At 38.5% G+C, this 17,502-nt stretch overlaps 2 protein-coding genes across 2 annotated transcripts; both read left to right on the forward strand.

Annotated features, from left to right (window-relative positions):
* The first annotated feature begins 1,605 nt into the window (after positions 1 to 1,605).
* Positions 1,606 to 10,242, forward strand: tnxba (tenascin XBa). The gene is made up of 16 exons (XM_008432454.3): positions 1,606 to 3,290; positions 4,062 to 4,147; positions 4,357 to 5,872; positions 5,960 to 6,091; positions 6,170 to 6,940; positions 7,057 to 7,179; positions 7,328 to 7,471; positions 7,559 to 7,678; positions 7,790 to 7,945; positions 8,026 to 8,135; positions 8,201 to 8,333; positions 8,416 to 8,567; positions 8,643 to 8,739; positions 8,860 to 9,021; positions 9,540 to 9,703; positions 9,791 to 10,242. The coding sequence occupies exons 3-16, from the start codon at positions 4,480 to 4,482 to the stop codon at positions 9,887 to 9,889; spliced, it is 3,756 nt and encodes a 1,251-aa protein (XP_008430676.2). The 5' UTR covers positions 1,606 to 3,290; positions 4,062 to 4,147; positions 4,357 to 4,479; the 3' UTR covers positions 9,890 to 10,242.
* Positions 10,243 to 10,337: 95 nt separating this feature from the next.
* On the forward strand, positions 10,338 to 16,193 carry cyp21a2 (cytochrome P450, family 21, subfamily A, polypeptide 2). Its single transcript, XM_008432453.3, has 12 exons — positions 10,338 to 10,692; positions 10,794 to 10,985; positions 11,066 to 11,155; positions 12,160 to 12,314; positions 12,413 to 12,508; positions 12,749 to 12,859; positions 12,951 to 13,037; positions 14,041 to 14,124; positions 14,244 to 14,357; positions 14,455 to 14,621; positions 15,149 to 15,252; positions 15,337 to 16,193. Exons 1-12 carry the CDS (start codon positions 10,578 to 10,580, stop codon positions 15,576 to 15,578), a joined length of 1,557 nt encoding a protein of 518 aa, XP_008430675.1. The 5' UTR covers positions 10,338 to 10,577; the 3' UTR covers positions 15,579 to 16,193.
* Positions 16,194 to 17,502: the final 1,309 nt, after the last annotated feature.

Below are 17,502 nucleotides of genomic sequence, written 5' to 3' on the forward strand. Positions count from 1 at the left end.
ATCAGTGCATTAATTACTGTATTTAACACAGATTATGCGTGTAATGTTGGGAAATGATAGGATCATAGTTATTACATTTGCAGCAGGTCATAACAATGGGTGGCTTCACTAAATCATGAAGATATTTGGAATAAAGAAACTTTGAGATTACAATATACAATCAAAGCTGCATTTTCTGTTAAACTTATCAGATGTTCACATGAGCTTTTTAAATTGTTCCTGTAGCTGAATAATTTTTCATTCATACTTAGACTGAAACTGAACATTGAAACCAAAGTGTAGATTTGTTTTCCCACCTTTCTTCCAGAAACATGATGCAGCTGGGTTTATTTTAGCCTTCCTGTGAAATACACTCATTTTTTTATGTTATCTTTTGCTTTTACGGGCAGCTAAGGATCTGAGAGGTTTCTCTGTGCTCAATTTGCCCTCCTCTTCCTGCTTGACATCTGCAACCAGAGGGAAAAGGAGGCGGGAAGGAGTGGTTTGGTTTTTTTTTTTTTTCAGGTCCATTCAGTCACTCTTATTGGACGGCCAGGGTTCAGATCAATCATACCCCTCATAACGACCAAAATTCCCCTTAAGAGAGAGTTTATGTCTCTTCTCCAATGTGGTCAAGCAGGAGACGTGATGCAGAAGGTTCTCAGTGCAATTACATAATTCAGAGCGAACAGGAGCGGGGAGGCCGTAGGTGAGGAGGCTGTGAACAAGCAAAGGCTTATGTGCCTATATTATTCTAATCTCAAGGAGCAGGTCCAATGTAAGCAACACGGGGGGACTGACCGTCACTTCAATCATAGCCTGTTCAATGGCCACACTGTTTCAGTCTCACTATTAGACATTTCATTAAAGTCAGATGAAGAAAGGGTAAATAAATATGCAGATTTCTCACATACTTTTGGTTACTGTCAGCAGCCAACATCATGATTCGAGAAAAGGAGCTTTTTGCCAAAGACTTCTTGGAATAATCAATGTATTATCAACAGTGAGAAGAGTACACTTATGTCTTTTTGAAGGATTTCAACTTTCAATTTGACTGATTCATGAATAGGCTGCAGCAGAGGAAGATTTGTGAAAGATGTCTTTAGGTTGGCTATTTCAATGAAATCTAAATTAAATGAATGCAGTTTTGAGAAAGATGCTGATCTCACAAATTTCCCTCAAACAACATCTAGAGATTTACAGGACCAGATGTGTTTTCTCAAGTGTGCAAGTCCTAGTAGGTGTTGAAATGAAGCTCAAAAGGCCAGGTCACGGTCAGCAGCCTGATGGTGGTCCATGATGCAGAGAGGTATAAGATTGGAGATGTTTTTGTAGGCTGCCATCTAACAGAGATAGACCACCTACTCTGGAGTTCATGGAATTTTTTATTTTCATTTGAGGCTGTTATCAGCAATTTGTTTGCAGAAATGTCACCAAAAATCTATTTATTGCATAAGATTGTGCTTGTGCTTGGAGGTTGGATATTTTTTGCCAAAGCCTTAAAAACATTTATTTTAAATTCACTTCTGTTTAAGTCATAAGGAAAACAAATCAGTAAAAATCTCTTTTAATGTCCTATTAAGATTTGGCCATTTACTGATAAGGATGCAAATTTTCAGGGTTATTACTTGCATTGAGAAGAGTGCATATTTCTGGGTTTTTTTGTTTTGTTTTTTTGCACAGAAATACAAAAATACCACCAAGAAACCACAACAATGAGCAATTCCATATGGAGAGTAACAGATGAATCAGTAGTATAAAGTGTTTTTCTTTAATACTTTAATCATGACCGGAGATAAAACAAAGTGTATTTTTTTCTTTTTATAGAATTAGTAATGCAAGAGAGAACACAACTAAAAGAATGACAGTGTAAAGAAACACCATACTGAAGAATTTAGTTTCTTCTTAATGTGTTAACATTATTTCAAAACAGATCAATCTACAGCACCCTCCACACTTATTGGTAACGCTTCTGAAAATGAGTGGCCATGTGGAACTTTTCCACATGTTCATCCCTTGTTTGTTCCTGTATGCAGTGTTTCCTGTCCAGAAGCTCAAATGTAGTTTTGTCTGAAATGGGTCACAATAGTGTTTAGGAACCTTCTTATATATTTGCATTTGTAATATGAGAGAAAAAACCTGCTATGCATCAGAAATAACCATTTGGCATTTTGAAAAGGAGTAATGGATCGTGCACTTCTGAAACATTTCCGTACCTCACTTTCTGTCCTACTTATCATTTGTGCTGGTAAGATAAACTTGAGTCATCACCCATCCTCCCTCGCCACTGTATTTCAATGATTTTGTTACATTTCTTAGTATTCCCTTAAAGTTAGACAGCAGCCCCCACTACTTTTGTGTCTACATGGTGATTCTACGTATAGAATACGAATAGATAAAATATTGATGTCAATGTCATGGTGAAAGCGCCACACTTAATTTACAATAAAAGGCTGTGATGATCTCAGCTGCTGTTTCTGACCTCTTGTTAACGTGCAAGAGCGTCACATACCCCCCGTTTGCTCTAAACCTTTTATATCGTTTTCTTCATGTGGTTTACAAAAGGTGGGATGGTGGGTGGCCGGTGGGTTAGAGATGCAATACCGGCACAGAGGATTCCTAACATCCTGCGGATAGTCGGTTGCTAGCACAACTCACGCACAGTTACATCTCATTACCTTCAACAAACAGCCGATTCATATATCTGGGGGGTTTCTGTATCCTGGAGTCGGCGCTGGATACTTACAGTGTTGGGCTTTGTATTCCAGCTGAATCATGCATTTACAGTGTGCGCTGATGGCAGCTGCAGCTGAAAAAATTCAAGACACTTGCAGAACATGATCAAATCAAATTGTAAGCATAGCTTTGCAATGTTTTTCATTTTAGCAACTAAAACATGATGTACAAGAAATTAATAATATAGTTATATATACATTTATTAGTAGATAATTCTGGTGCTGATTAGAGTAGACGTCAGCAAAACATGTTAAATGAAATAATAAGAATTTTCACAGAAAATGAAAGTGGTACATTTAAGGTTTGAGTGAGTGCAAAAGTCTCTGTTTTTTGTAACTCCTACACAAATATTTTTGCCCGTGGTCAGGCGTTGAGGGACCAGTAGGCGTGGTGGAGGTGTGTTTGTAATAGGAAGGTGTAGGAGGTGTTAGCAGGGCCAGTCTTCATCACTCACCTCCTTTATATTGGGGGTCCCTTTTTCAAATCTTTCCTCTCAGATCCGATCCCGTCTGCTGGAGTTGCTTTGGCTCAGATGGCGTCAGAGACATAAAGCAAACAACTCATTCATCAGTCAGGTAGGTTTTCTTCTCCATAATTATTTAAAAGAGATAACTGGACTCTTTCAAAGTAATAATACATAGCATTTGCTCCAAAGGTAGACATGACAGTGTATATATACTATGTTGTGTTGCAGTATTCATGGGGATTTACCTTGTTTTGTGTGAATTTTTTATTTGTTGTGATTTACATGTAATGCTTTTGATGATGGAATGAAAAATACATGGATATTGTGTATGTATGCAGGTTAAAAGTGTGTAAGTTGTTGCAACAAGTAAAACTTTATTATAGTGCTTAAAAAAATAAAGTCACACAAGTTTTCTTAGTTCTCCAGTTTGATTCTTCATAAATTTATAACAGCAACTGGACATTTGTGGGAGTTTTAGAGTTTTGGCTTCGCTGGTTTGTGCAGCTTTCTGTACCTTGAAAGGTCTACCTTGTCTCACAGTTCAGTACAGTGATGCTTTGTTACTGCTCAGCGTACTCTCACTGGTCAACTCTGGGTTTTCCACTCAAGTCTTGCTTCTTCCTGGTCATTTAAAAACTTGGTTTGGCAAGCTGTTCAATCCAGGGCTGTGTTTGTATATGTGTTAGAAAATTCTGTTTTAACTATGTAAATGTAAATACATGATTATTGGATGCAAAATCCATTAGTTTGGAGGACTTTATGTCAAATCAAAATTGTATCTTTTTGACTGTAGCATAGTTATTACTCGGTGTAACATTAATATGAAATAAAACAACCTCTATCCAATTACATATTCTCTTCTGTTTTTTAAACTTTACAGTCTGTTTAAAGAAGGTAAAGACTTTCAAAGAAGACATCTACGCTAGTTTCCAAAACAGCTACACAACTTTGGTGCAGTGTTTCATGGTAAAACACTACCCAACAAATACACTTGTCATAAATATTACTGATGTAAAAAAATACCTTATCTGAAGAGTGTAAATGGGAACTCTGTGAATCTGGAGCGAAAAAAGACCAAAAATACTCCTATAATCAGAAAAAGTGTGCTAGCAACTTAAACACATTTAAAAACTCATAGATCTGTAATTGTAATGATTTCCTTTTTTCATCCATAGGAGAGACCTGCCAAAGTCACCACCAGCAGCATCTCCTAAGAAGCATAGAGAAAATACATTATTGATTTTGTATAGTAGTTTTCCAAAAGTTTTACAACATCCCTGCACAGCAGCCATTGCAATATGCTAATTACCTTCGGACTTATCTTACTCCTAACCCCATTCCCCTCCTTTCAAACCACGACCCTTGACAAAAGAGATGCTGCAGGAAGCAATGTGACCAAAGCCAATACTGTTTCAACCTTATCAAAACCAAAAACCACTGCTGCCCCTTCTAAACAGAGTTTGAACCCCACCCTAAAGCCAAACACTGTCACTGTGACAATTTTACCCACTGCAGGCTCCAACCAAAAATCAGCAGCCAATGCTGCAACAACCACCAAGAGCAAACTCAGTGTTGCAGTGGTTCAAACCACTCCACCATCACCAGCAAAGGCTCCTAAAGCCACTGACAACAACAGAGACAAACACAAACTCAACCAGACAGCTTCAACTAAGCTTCTGTCACTTAGTGAAGAAAAAGCCAATAAAATGAAGTCTGAGCCTACTGGAGTTCACCAAGACCAGTCAACTATCACAAAGCTTTCCTCAGACAGTACTTTGAAAACCACCAGGAACAAACCTCAACAATCTCTCAATCAAACTACATCATCAAAATCTCCTTTAGCCAGGAATGAGAAGAATGCTGAGGACAAGTCCAGTCACAATGTTCCTTCTGTACCTTCCAGTGGCAGTAAGCCCACCAAAGACAGGGCTGCAGCTGGTAACCAGACTGTTTTTGATAATCCCCTCACCACCGGTGATGAGAAGCCCAAAGACAAGTTAACTCCAAATGTTCTGTCTTTACCTACCAGTGGTGGCAAAACTTCTCGAGTCAAGACAACAGCCTCTGGTAACCAGACCATTGCTCAAACACGCACCCCTAAAAGTGATGAGAAGTCCAAAGACAAATCAACTCAGAGCTTTCCGTCTTTATCTACCACCAGTAGACCTACAAAAGTCAAATCCACAGTATCTACTAATCAGACAACTTCTGATAATTCTCCTCCTAGTGGTGATAAAAAGTCTAAAGATGCTTCAAATACTCTGCCTTTACCTACAAATGGCACTAAAACTACTAAAAATAAGCATAAAGAGTCTGGAAATCCATCTGTTGTTGATAGCCAAAAGATCAATGATGAGAAGGCCAAAGACAAGCCTGGTGAAAGAGCCGGAGGATCCAATAAAGATAAAGAAATGGGCACCATTACTATTACTCAGAGTCCTTTAATCCAGGCAACCAGCAAAGACAATGCTGGTCCTTCACAGCCCCTTAAAGTGATCATCAGTTTCAATGGTGACTGGAGCCACACAAAGGAACAGGAGCTGACATTAAAGCCTGGTGCTCCACTGGTGATGACGCATAGCATCAACCTGCTACCTGGTGGGTGTGCAGGGGGATGTGAAGCTGAGGTGGCTGCTCTGAAAGGACGCCTGACCCAGCTGGAAAGAGAGATGTCCCTTCTAAAGGAGAAATGTAGCTATGAAATAAAAATATTTTAAATCTAACATCAGACAATGGAGACAGGGTTTAATAATCATGCTTCTTCTTTTTGTCAACCAGGTCCATGTTCTGCAAATTGCCCAAATGACTGTAGTGGCAATGGGAAATGTGAGAAGGGGAAATGTATTTGCCATAAAGGATTGATAGGTCTCGACTGCAGTAAGTGTGCAAAAGATGCCGAGTGCTTTAAAGGTAAGAATACGTTTGTTATGTTTCCAAAGTTCATTTTATTCCACCTCTAACTAACTTTAAAATTTCCCTGTTCACAAGATGAAAAGAAGGGTTCAAATACAACCACTGGATCTATGAATGACAGTGAAAAAGAGGTCCATGGAGAAAAACCAGAGATCAAAAAGCTTCCTCCAGCAACAACTCCACAAAGACCAAGGAAATTACCGCTCCAAGATGAGCCACGATCAAATGTAACACAGAGCAATGAGAATAAAACCAACAGCACAAAAAGCAAGGATGAAAACAAAAACAACTCTGTTGAGCTTCTCAACACGAACAAGAATCAAGTAAAGACATCCACTGACATAAACCGAATTCCAACAAGCCCATCAACAGAGGACAACAACAAAGTTCTTGAGAACAATACAATAATCGATCACTCCTCCAGAAAACATGGAGGCTTAGGATCGGTGAAGGCTGTGAACATCTCCACCTCTAGCTTCACTATCACATGGTTAGCGCCACACCGTATGTTCAAGAATTTCACTGTGATCAGAAGAGAGCCTCGCACTGACAGTGACACTGACGAGAACGAGGGGCTAGGAGAGGAGATTGTTGAAAGAGACTTGATGCCTGGCACTAGAACCTCAACTGAAGTCCACAGTCAGAGCACCAACACAACTGTCTCCTCTGGTAAAAGTGCTGAATCTAGAAGTAAAACTGAAACTAAGAGGATCTCGAGAGTGGTGCCTGGCAGCGCACGATCCTTCAAGTTCAGTAATCTCAAGGCAAACACACGTTACGTGGTCCACGTATTTGGTTCTACAGCAGACAGAAGATCCAAGGTTCACAGAGTTACAGCAACCACAGGTGGGATATGAAATACAAGAAACATATTTCCAAATGGTTTCAACACTCTCAAAATAGATTTTGCTAAGAAGCTCTGACACTAATCAATGAATAAAACTACTCGTTTCTATTTCCAGGTCCTGAGAAACCCACAGAACTGGTTTTTAGTAATGTAACAGAGTCCTCTCTGACTGTTTCTTGGACCAAACCAAACACCATATTTACAGGCTTTAGAGTAACATACATCAACATCGCAACAGGTTAGTCAAACCAACTTTATCATAAGACAAAGGCATTGATTAAAGCAAAAGAACCAAAGTCAGTAAATATAGACAGAAACCCTGCGATGTGGGTTACAAACTTGAAAGAGAGGTAAATGTAATACAACGCTTGTGTTCATGTTGTCAGGGAAAAGCCAGTTTGTGGCTGTGGACTCTCACCAATCAAGTGTTGTTCTGTCTACATTGTCTGCTGGATCATCCTACATTATTAGTGTCACTACAACCAAAGGAAGCGCTCAGAGTGATGAACTCACTTCAGTTATCACAACAGGTATTGTTAGAAAAGTTCACCCAGTACACATGGTGTACAAGAAGGTCAATTAATGTGCTGTGAATGTTTTTTTGTTTTTTTTCATAGTACCTGCTCCTCCAACACATCTCCAAGTCATCAATGTGACAGATAACACGGCTATGCTGCGTTGGACACCCAGCCTGGGGAAAGTAGATCGTTTCATTGTTGGCTATGGGTCCTCCAAGAGTGAGTTTGAACTGACAGTAAAAATAAGTGTAAACATGGAATTGAATGATCCATCAATCAATTGCTTTTTTTGTTTTGTTTTGTTTTTGTTTTTTATATTTTTGAGTACAGCTCCGAATGTTACAGTAACAGTGATGCTGTCAGGAAATTCAGTGCAGTACCAGCTGAAAGGTTTACAGAGAGGGACTCTGTATAAGGTCAAAGTGCGGACCCAAAAGAACAACCTCCAGAGTATGGGAATATCTACTTCATTTACAACAGCAAATGGTGAGTACAATAAGAATAACTGAAGGCTTTAGAGTTTTACCTTCTTAACCTTAAACATATGCACTTCTTCTGTTTCCTAGTGGTTAAGGCCAGTGAAATTGGTGGTCGGTCTGCAGTGATCGCCTGGAGGACTTCTGTTGTTTTTCACAGCTACAGAATGATCTATCAGATGGCAAAAGAGGAGGCAAAGGTGAGTGAGTATCCGCTTTTGATTGGACCAATTTGACCAAATTAAGACTCTACTTTCTGTGTTAGGAAGTCATCCTGGAGCCACCCATCACAGAGTATAAACTGACTGGCCTGATTCCGTCATCATCCTATTCTGTTGTGGTACAAGGCGAGAAAAATGGAAAGTATACGTCACTTGTCACGTCACAGTTTGTCACCGGTGATTATTTTTTTCTCACTATTTAGATTAGTTAGAGTTAAATATTCATATACTCTAAGGCACATGATTCTTTGCCTTCCAGGAAAATTGCGCTTCCCTTTCCCTACTGAATGCTCACAAGAATTGCTAAATGGAGCTCTGGAGTCAGGGGAAGTGACCATCTACCCGCAAGGGAAAGAGGGGCGAGCAGTGAGAGTTTACTGTGACATGGAAACAGACGGAGGCGGATGGACGGTACAAGAAACTGCAAAGACATTTACGAAGTCAGTTGGCGAAACAGGATGCAAAATCAATTTGTGTGCTTTATAGGTTTTCCAGAGACGGATGAATGGAAAAACCGATTTCTACAGAACCTGGAGTGAATATAAAGCTGGCTTTGGAAACCTGAGTGAAGAGTTCTGGCTAGGTATTGTTGGACATTATTGCTCATTTCATTATCCGGACGTTGTTGTTGCATTTTAAAGGAAAAGAAATATGCTTTGTTCACCTATGCAACTTAGTGTTTTTTTTTTCTGTCTTTGGCCAGGAAATGAGCTCTTGCACAACCTGACCAGTATTGGCCCCGTGAGCCTGAGAGTGGATTTGCAGTCTGGAAATGACACAGCTTACGCTCGTTACGTCAACTTTTCTGTTGCTTCAGAAGGGAGAAACTATACTCTTACTGTATCTGGATACACAGGAACAGCAGGTGCATTTTAAAGGAAAAAAAAGATTTGTAAACAACTCTATAAACATTTTTTCAAAATTAAAATACATGTGTGAAAACTCATGCTAAACATGGGTTAAAAAGTTTAAAATTCCAAGAATAGGCAAACATTACAACCTTAAATTTCCAAGTTATTATTTTTTTTTCCTTTTTGTGATATTGATTATTTTTTAAGCTTAATAAATTATTAAGCAAAACAAAAATTGCTGTCCAAAATCCTAGTAGGAATATGAAATCTCTCAGGAAACCACTTGCAATGGTACAAAAATTATGTTTTTGCATTTATTATTATTATTGCTTATTTATGGCACCTAAAAATGCTGTAACCTTATGTTTGTGGGTTTTGTTGTATTGTCCATGTTTACCGTAAGTTACAGGTTAGCATAATGTCCTTGGAAGTTTAAAAAGAACTTCATAGAAGAAACTGTAACAATCTAGTTTGGTTTTTTTCAGCTAGATATCAAACAGATCCTAATTTAGATGCTTTTTTTCCCTGCTAGGTGACTCCATGAAGTACCATAATGGCCGCCCATTCTCAACTCGAGACAAGGAACCAGACCCTCTGGGGATCCACTGTGCCAAGGCTTATGTGGGGGGCTGGTGGTACAAAAACTGCTACAAAGTCAACCTCAACGGCCTTTACGGCATGAACAGCAATAATCAGGTTACCAACTTTCCTCACATTTTTCAAATACTATGGGACTGCACATAGACCACAGATCAGTGATTTTCTGTTTGTTTCTGTTTACAGGGAATAGTCTGGATAGACTGGAGAGGCAAAGACGTGTCCATTCCCTTCTCTGAGATGAAGTTCAGACCGTCTCGGTTCTCCCCTGCAACTCACGGCTAAAGATGCTTCAAGCTCCGAGACTTGTACATACCTGCGTCTGCATGTCTACTCCCACAATAAATTTCATGTAGGATTTTTTTTTTCAGATACTACTGGAACAATCAGTGTATGTAGTTCAGTTTGAAATATGTTTGTTTTTGTTTTGTTTTGGGGGGTTTCTGAGCTATTCTTATGGAAAATAAAACAAGAGAGTGGAAGAGTAGCTCATTGCATCTGAATACTAAAGAAACCTTTTGCTTGAATATGATTTTATCTGTTTTACCTCTAATAAATCTATGTGCACCGCACACATTAATCCCACTATTACTGTATTATTATGCACTGTCAATTGGAATAAATATTGCTTAAGTGGGTCTCGCATGTCATTTTTTGCATTTTTCTTGTTTTAAACCAGAGCTATTTTGCAGAAAACTTGCACAGCACAAAGCTAAACATCAGCCTGACTGACATGTAAATAGAGGTGTGTTTTAATACCCTTCAACACGTCCTGACTGTGGTCATCACGTTATCTCTTGTTATATGTGCTGGAGTCATTACATCATTAGATATGTTGACCTAAAAAAAAAAATATTTAGCTATCCTTGATTACAGTGCAAACACTGACAGCTTATCAAACTGAGAAGTATAAAAGAGTAGTGTAGTGTACGGACCTGCTTTTTAAAGTAGGGGATGTGTGAGAGAAGACAAAATGGCAGTAGGGATGTCACTGGTCAGTGTCGGAGCATTATTTTTTCTTGCGCTGCTCATTTTGGTACTGATTGCCAGTCAACGAAACACTCATTCGCAAGGACAGGATAAAAAAAGTAAGTGTGCTGGAAAACTCTATTTACTGTGTGAATAATTCATATTTCATGTTTGCTTAATAATTCAACCGTACCTTTTTTTCTCTTCTAAAATTTGAAAGGAGTAAAAATTGGACTTCTGCAGCATCTGTATCAGTTTGTTCGCAGTTCTTCAAAACCTTCTCTCCCCGGCCCCCCGAGTCGCTTCCTTATTGGCAACATGATGGAACTGACACACGATCACTTGCCGATTCACCTGACCAATCTGGGCCAACGCTACGGAAGCATCTACCGCCTAAAATGTGGAAAAACAAGTAATTGTTCACATAAGGGTCACATAGTTTTTCTCTGTCTGACAGACATGTAACCCTTCATTTCTGCTCTGTTTGTGAAGCCATGGTGGTGCTCAACAGTTGTGAAGTCATCAGAGAAGCACTGGTGAAGAAATGGTCTGATTTTGCTGGGCGACCAATTTCCTACACAGGCAAGATATTCTTCAGTTTTCTTGATAGACATATCTCTATGAATTAGGAAGTTGATGAAATTATGCTTTGTCAGTAATTCAACTCAAAAGGGGAAACTTGATTTTTAACACACAGGATGGTTTTTTTCTTTTGTTTTTCTGTTATTTTGAACCATTTTTTCTGGCCCATTAAGAACAGGGACAGTGCAGGTAGGCGTCCATGTCCTGCTGGAAGATGAAATCAGCATCTCCACAAACCTTGTCAGCAGAGGTAATTATGAAGCATTAGGTGTCCTGGTAGGTAGCTGGGTTGAACGTGAATAAACACCAGCAAAAAAAAAACATGGCTTTTTAACTGAGCGCTGTGGAAACTTCCCTCTGGACTTCAAGCAAACTTGGACCAGACTTTCTGCCTCTCTGCCAGCAGAGAGACTTTTTAATCCGATTAAAAGTGGATGAGTTTAATGAAAAATTGTGTTTTATCTGAAAAGACAAAGTCGAGGCCTTTGCTAAGATAAGATGCATCTGGTGTTGTCCCAGATTTAGGAGTGAATCAACTCAAGGAGTGCAACGCTCATGTGAAGTAAACATTTGTGTGTGGTGGCTCTTGAAGAACTGACTCCTGCTGCAGTCCACGTCCTGTCAACATCCAAGCTCAAAAATTGTCCTTGCTTCCAAATCCTCTCAACATTGTAGCTTTTCTTGTTGCTGGTTCACCATTTTTTTATTTATTATTATTACTTTTTTGTTTTAAACAAACATTTTTTTTCTACTAAACTTTCCAATAATCTGCTTGGATACAGCAGTATACTCAGCCATTTTCTTTATCTAGTCTTGTGGCTTACCCTCCTTTAATTATTTATTCCCTTTTTATTCTGTCATGTTTATTCCTTTTATTAGCTGTAGCAGCTTTCAAAGTGAAATGTTCAAAAATTCTCCACTCTGTATAAACATTTACGTAGCTGAGTTTAACTTTACAATTGTAGTCTCTATATTCCCTGATATTTTCGTCACACTCGAAACAGGAGACATTGTATCTGGAGGAGGACGTAACATCTCTCTGGGAGATTACACCGAGGAGTGGAGGGCACACCGGCGTCTCGTCCACAGTGCCTTGCAGCGCTGCTGCCAGCAGTCTTTACATGGGGTGATTGAGAGACAGGCCTTGCATTTGAGAAAGGTACAGAAAACAAGGACAGGTCCAGTGAGACCAAACCGAATGCCGGGGAATTTCCAATGTTACACAACCTGATAAAGCGCGGCCTGTTTATCTCTCAGGTTCTGATGGATTATCAAGAAAGTGCTGTTGACCTCTCAGAAGATTTTACTGTGGCGGCCAGTAACGTCATCACCACTTTAGCTTTTGGGAAAGAAGTGGGTCTACTTTCTCCAGCTGTTTATTTTAAGCTCTTGAGTTCTGAGGACAGTTTATAAAATGTGTTTCAATGAACAGCTGTGATTGTGCCAGAGCTGAAATTGGTTGTTTGTTTGTGTTGGGGAGAGCGCAAAGTTTCTGTTTGAATAGTTGTGTTTAGGGGTGAGGGTTGCAAAAAGATGGTCACGTAGTCCATTTTACCTTAGAACACAGTGTGTATCCTTTTTTTTTTTTTCTAGTATGATAAGACATCACCAGAGCTGCAGGAGCTGCACCACTGCCTGAACAAGATCGTTGCCCTGTGGGGCTCCTCGTGGATTTCAGCCCTGGATTCTTTTCCACTGCTGAGAGTCAGTAAATATTTAATATTATGACCAACAGTCACCAGGTTATTAAAGCACATTTTATTCATAAATTCATGTTTTATTTCCTCTCTTAAAGAAATTACCAAATCCCGTATTTGCTTGTCTTCTCAAAGAAGTGGCCAGGAGGGATGCAATCATAAAACAGCACCTTAACAGTTACAAGGTTGGTGAATTTCAAAAATAGATAAAGCATGAAGCATGTCTATGTTTTGTAATTGATCACCCTGTTACCGGTTCATCATGCAGTTTTGTCACAAACATTTTCGTTTCACATGTCCGTGCAGGGTAAGTACCTTCTGATCCAACATCTGTAGGACCAATTTAGGGGTGCACCTTCCAACCACAGCACTTTTGGATAACTACATGTAAAAGGAAAAGAAATGTTTGGTTATAGGCTGAATGAATTATCAGTATTTATGCACAAATGCAAGAGCCAAGACACAGAAACAGCAGCACAAAACACACAGTAACGGCAGCTAGGTAGGTTAGGAAACTTAAAAAATAGGCTAACTGAATGACAGACAGTAAATTTACTGTTATGTAAATTTTCTCATACATAACAGTCATGAATGACACATAAATAGAGTAATGTTAGCTAGTTTGAGAACAATAAAATAGACTAAAATAATGGTAAACACAGTCACACCATAGGGATGGATCACACATAAACATTTAAACATCCACACACAGTAGTAAGGGCAGATTTTCCTCTCCACTGCTGCTACATGCATGTTCAGTATGAGGGATTGCTGGAAGTCAGCATTCAAAGTCAAGTGAACCTGATGGACTTTGATAACTAGCATCAACTGGAATGAGATTGTATTGAAATGATTTTTGTGAATTTGTAAATAATGACAATTTAATGCAAAGTTGACACTTTCAATGGACTTTCAATGCAACTTTTAGAGCAACTTGGCATTAAAAGTGTCATTATTTATCGAATGACACTTCATGACAACTGTCATAAACATTCATGAAGACTTCTTTATGTTCATGACAGATGTTATGTCATGTTTTTGACGGTGTCATGTCAGTCTTATCCACACCCCTTCAGATAAAGTGTTACCAAAATCTCAAGGATTAAATTCAATTAATAAGATGCTATATCCAAGTCTGTTTAAGTATCATTTTTAAGTTATTTTTGTCTTTCTACATTCTGTTTGCAGGCACAAAACAATATAAACGAAGATGCTATAACAGGATTCCTCCTCCAGGGCCTTGACAAACATCAAAGCACAGAAAATGGAGAGGTATATACCTTCATTAAGTGCCAGGAAATATTAAAAAGGAGATATTTATAGAAATACAATATTTTTAAGTAAGCAGAACTTAATCTGCAAACAAACTGTAGACATGTTCTCATTTCCAGCTCCTGACTGATGTCCATGTCCACATGGCGACTGTGGATCTGATCATCGGTGGAACAGAGACCGCTGCAGCTTGGCTCAGCTGGACTGTGGCCTTCCTGCTGCACAGACCAGAGGCATAGGAAACTTTTACCCTTAATATTTTTAATGCCATTTACACATCTTGCAGGTTGTGTCTGTGTCTCATCTCTTATTTTTTTTCCTATGGTTTAGGTGCAGACCAGCGTATATGAGGAGCTGTGCAGAGTTTTAGAGGGGCGGTATCCTAAATACAGTGACAGACACAGACTTCCTGTGTTGTCCTCTCTTATCAGTGAGATGCTCAGACTCAGGCCAGTTGCTCCTTTGGCCGTTCCACACAGAGCCATCAGGGACAGCAGGTTAGCTCAGCTACAATTGCATAATGTGATAGTGATTCAGTGCATTTGTTTATAATTTGGATTCATAGAGTTAAAATTTCTAAAATTTTCTTTACATATTTGAATAGAGGCTATTTAGTATACTAATATTTTTACAGAGCAGATGACAAATAAAAAAGTGGCTGGTGAACCAGGTTTCTTCTGAAATGTTGACAATTAACACTCATCTGTCTAAACTGAATGATACGTCTTTCCCATTTTGAAGAACAGCCATTGGGCTCAGTGTTACGTCATCTTTACTGACATTGTAAGAGCTTTCAGTAGTACTTTCTGAACATAGAATTTAATAACTCAACAGAATTACAATTAAAGGTTACAAATTTTCTAAATGTGATTTTCCTGCTTTTGCTATTGCAATAAAATATTTATTTAAGTCATTAATTTAAATGTATTTATCAATGTATTATCTTTACCTTTTTGTTTGCTTGCATTGCTTTTTCTACAGTGTTTTACTTGGAATTTGACTTTGATTTTGAACCCATGTGAAGCATCGCAGGTTATTTCATCCCGAAGAACACGGTCATCATTCCCAATCTTTTTGGAGCACATCATGATCCAGCAGTTTGGTCCGAGCCGTACAGCTTCAAACCTGGTACAGCTTTACATCCCCAGCTGCAGTGTCCTGCCTGAGCTGGCTCAGCAGGTTTCAATTTGAATCTGTTATTTTTGCTTTCAGAGCGCTTTCAGGAGGGAGGTGGCGGCTCCGCTCGCTTCCTGATGCCTTTTGGAGGGGGTGCTCGGCTCTGCCTGGGGGAGTCTGTTGCCAAAATCGAACTCTTTCTGTTCACTGCTTACTTGCTGAGAGATTTCCAGTTTGTCCTTCCTCAGAACGAATGCTCCCCGCCTGACCTCAGGGGGGTCGCCAGTGTTGTGCTTAAGATCAAGGCCTACAAAGTTGTGGCGTGTCCTAGGCCTTGAACTAGTCCTTGGGTAGTAGTGTGAACACGTTTTCATCGCTGTAAATGTTTTCCTTTTGTTGCATTTGAGTCAGAAGAAGTTCCTTAACAAATTCAACATGTGGATCAAAACTTCTGGAAAGAACAGAGCGGCAAAAATGTCTAACCTTAACCTCTGTGTAGCAATGCGCATGGATCCATCTGTATCTGATTATGTACTGGAGACTCTAATTTTGAAACAATTATGGCACCACCAAGTGGACAAACACTGTACATGCATGTTGCTTACTTTTTGCATCTTCATTTTTTATTCCAAAGGCTAAAAAGAGTTATATGTAGTCATACTTTAAGAAAATGATTAACATTTTTCTGGATTTGGTCACCAAATGTCATCAAGTTGAATGTTTATAAGAACATAGGAAACAAATCTAAATTTGGTCAAATACTGCGACCAAATTTACTCAAAATGAGTGAACTTATATTTACACTTGATGAACAGCTACTTATGATTGAATATTACATTTTGTCTATGAAGATTTTTTTTTAAATCAGTAGCTCAAAAAAATGGTTCAAATGAACCAAAATTATAGCTAAATTTTACATGCATGGTTTTTAGTAAAGTAAAAACCATAGCTAAATGTACCAGTACACACACACACACACATATATATATATATATATATATATATATATATATATATACAAACAATACAGAGAATTATTTTTTCAAGTCATGCCATGTGCTTATTACCACAGTTTACAGCTCAAAATCTAACTTTATTTGTTTAATTCCCAAATAGCTCCTGTGTTGAGAGTAAACTTCTGTTGAATCCGATGTTTCTATGAATTATGATTGTGGTTAGGTTTCAGAAAAGTCTTGAAGTGAATAATAAATGATAAAATAATTTCAGCTATTTTTATTTAACAGTTGTTGAAAACCCCATTCCTGCAGAGGACACTGTTGAGCTTATGTGTTCCCACAATACATTTATAAGATTTGTTCCCTACAAAAATAAAACAGGCATATCAAAAAGAAAACTTAATTGGGTATGTTGATTCAATAACTGGTAAAAATCCATCTGTTTACTTTACAAAACTCATTATAACCAATTAACTGAGTGACCGTGACAGGATATGGAAATGTCAAATAACCCAGAATGGTGAGGTTAAAGCCTGTGCTAGTTACAGGACAACATTAGGAGGTAATGCTCTTCTATAAGAAATTCAAACTGTGGTTAGAATGTGGTTTATGTTTATGTGGTTTGAATGAATTATGGCAAGTACAAAGGTTGAGCTTTGCTCTCTTTCCTGTAGATGGGCTGGAGGAAGTGTTCACAGCTGTTGGTAAGTCAGTGCGTAGACATAATATAAGGATAGACGCCTCATGGACCGTTCTCGCCCATTGTCGCTGACGAGATTTAGGGCGGCCATCTTGGAGCGGTCCACCGCTCCACTCAGCGTTATGTGTTTAGCAGGCATAATGACGTATCAGCGCATTTAATCGATCATAACACGCTTTTTTGTTACTGGAAACCATATTCAAGCATCTATCAAAGCTACATTTATAAACAATTGTATTTTTTAAGTATGTTTTTAATACATAGTTCAGCATATTTAAATATGATTAGTGACTATAACAATAGAATAGGAATGGAATATTCAGATATTGATGTATGATGAGCATATCACAAAGCACACAGCTGTTCATAATTTATTTACTAAATTATTTAGTAATATCAATACATATTTACATAACTATACAAACACAAATAAATAATGATTAATACTGAATAATATATATTGGATACATGTTATATGTATGTATGTATATACATACATATATAGATGTATATGTTTTTCAGCCGAGGATTTCTAGCTTCAGAGAGATTCAACAGCTGAGATTGAGTCCAAAATCCGATGTGAGATTCATCCGAGCTACAGTGAAT

The sequence above is a fragment of the Poecilia reticulata genome, chromosome 16 (assembly GCF_904066995.2).
Source record: "Poecilia reticulata chromosome 16, P_reticulata-male-v2, whole genome shotgun sequence".
NCBI lineage: Eukaryota > Metazoa > Chordata > Actinopteri > Cyprinodontiformes > Poeciliidae > Poecilia > Poecilia reticulata.

Excerpts from the sequence above, each read along its gene's own strand:
- cyp21a2 (XM_008432453.3), top strand. The coding sequence starts at position 10,578 with ATGGCAGTAGGGATGTCACTGGTCAGTGTCGGAGCATTATTTTTTCTT. Across the intron at positions 10,986-11,065 it reads CCTAAAATGTGGAAAAACAA|CCATGGTGGTGCTCAACAGT; the intron begins GTAATTGTTCAC and ends CTGTTTGTGAAG. Across the intron at positions 13,038-14,040 it reads AGCACCTTAACAGTTACAAG|GCACAAAACAATATAAACGA; the intron begins GTTGGTGAATTT and ends TTCTGTTTGCAG.
- tnxba (XM_008432454.3), top strand. The coding sequence starts at position 4,480 with ATGCTAATTACCTTCGGACTTATCTTACTCCTAACCCCATTCCCCTCC. Across the intron at positions 5,873-5,959 it reads GTCCCTTCTAAAGGAGAAAT|GTCCATGTTCTGCAAATTGC; the intron begins GTAGCTATGAAA and ends TTTGTCAACCAG. Across the intron at positions 7,679-7,789 it reads TGGCTATGGGTCCTCCAAGA|CTCCGAATGTTACAGTAACA; the intron begins GTGAGTTTGAAC and ends TTTTGAGTACAG.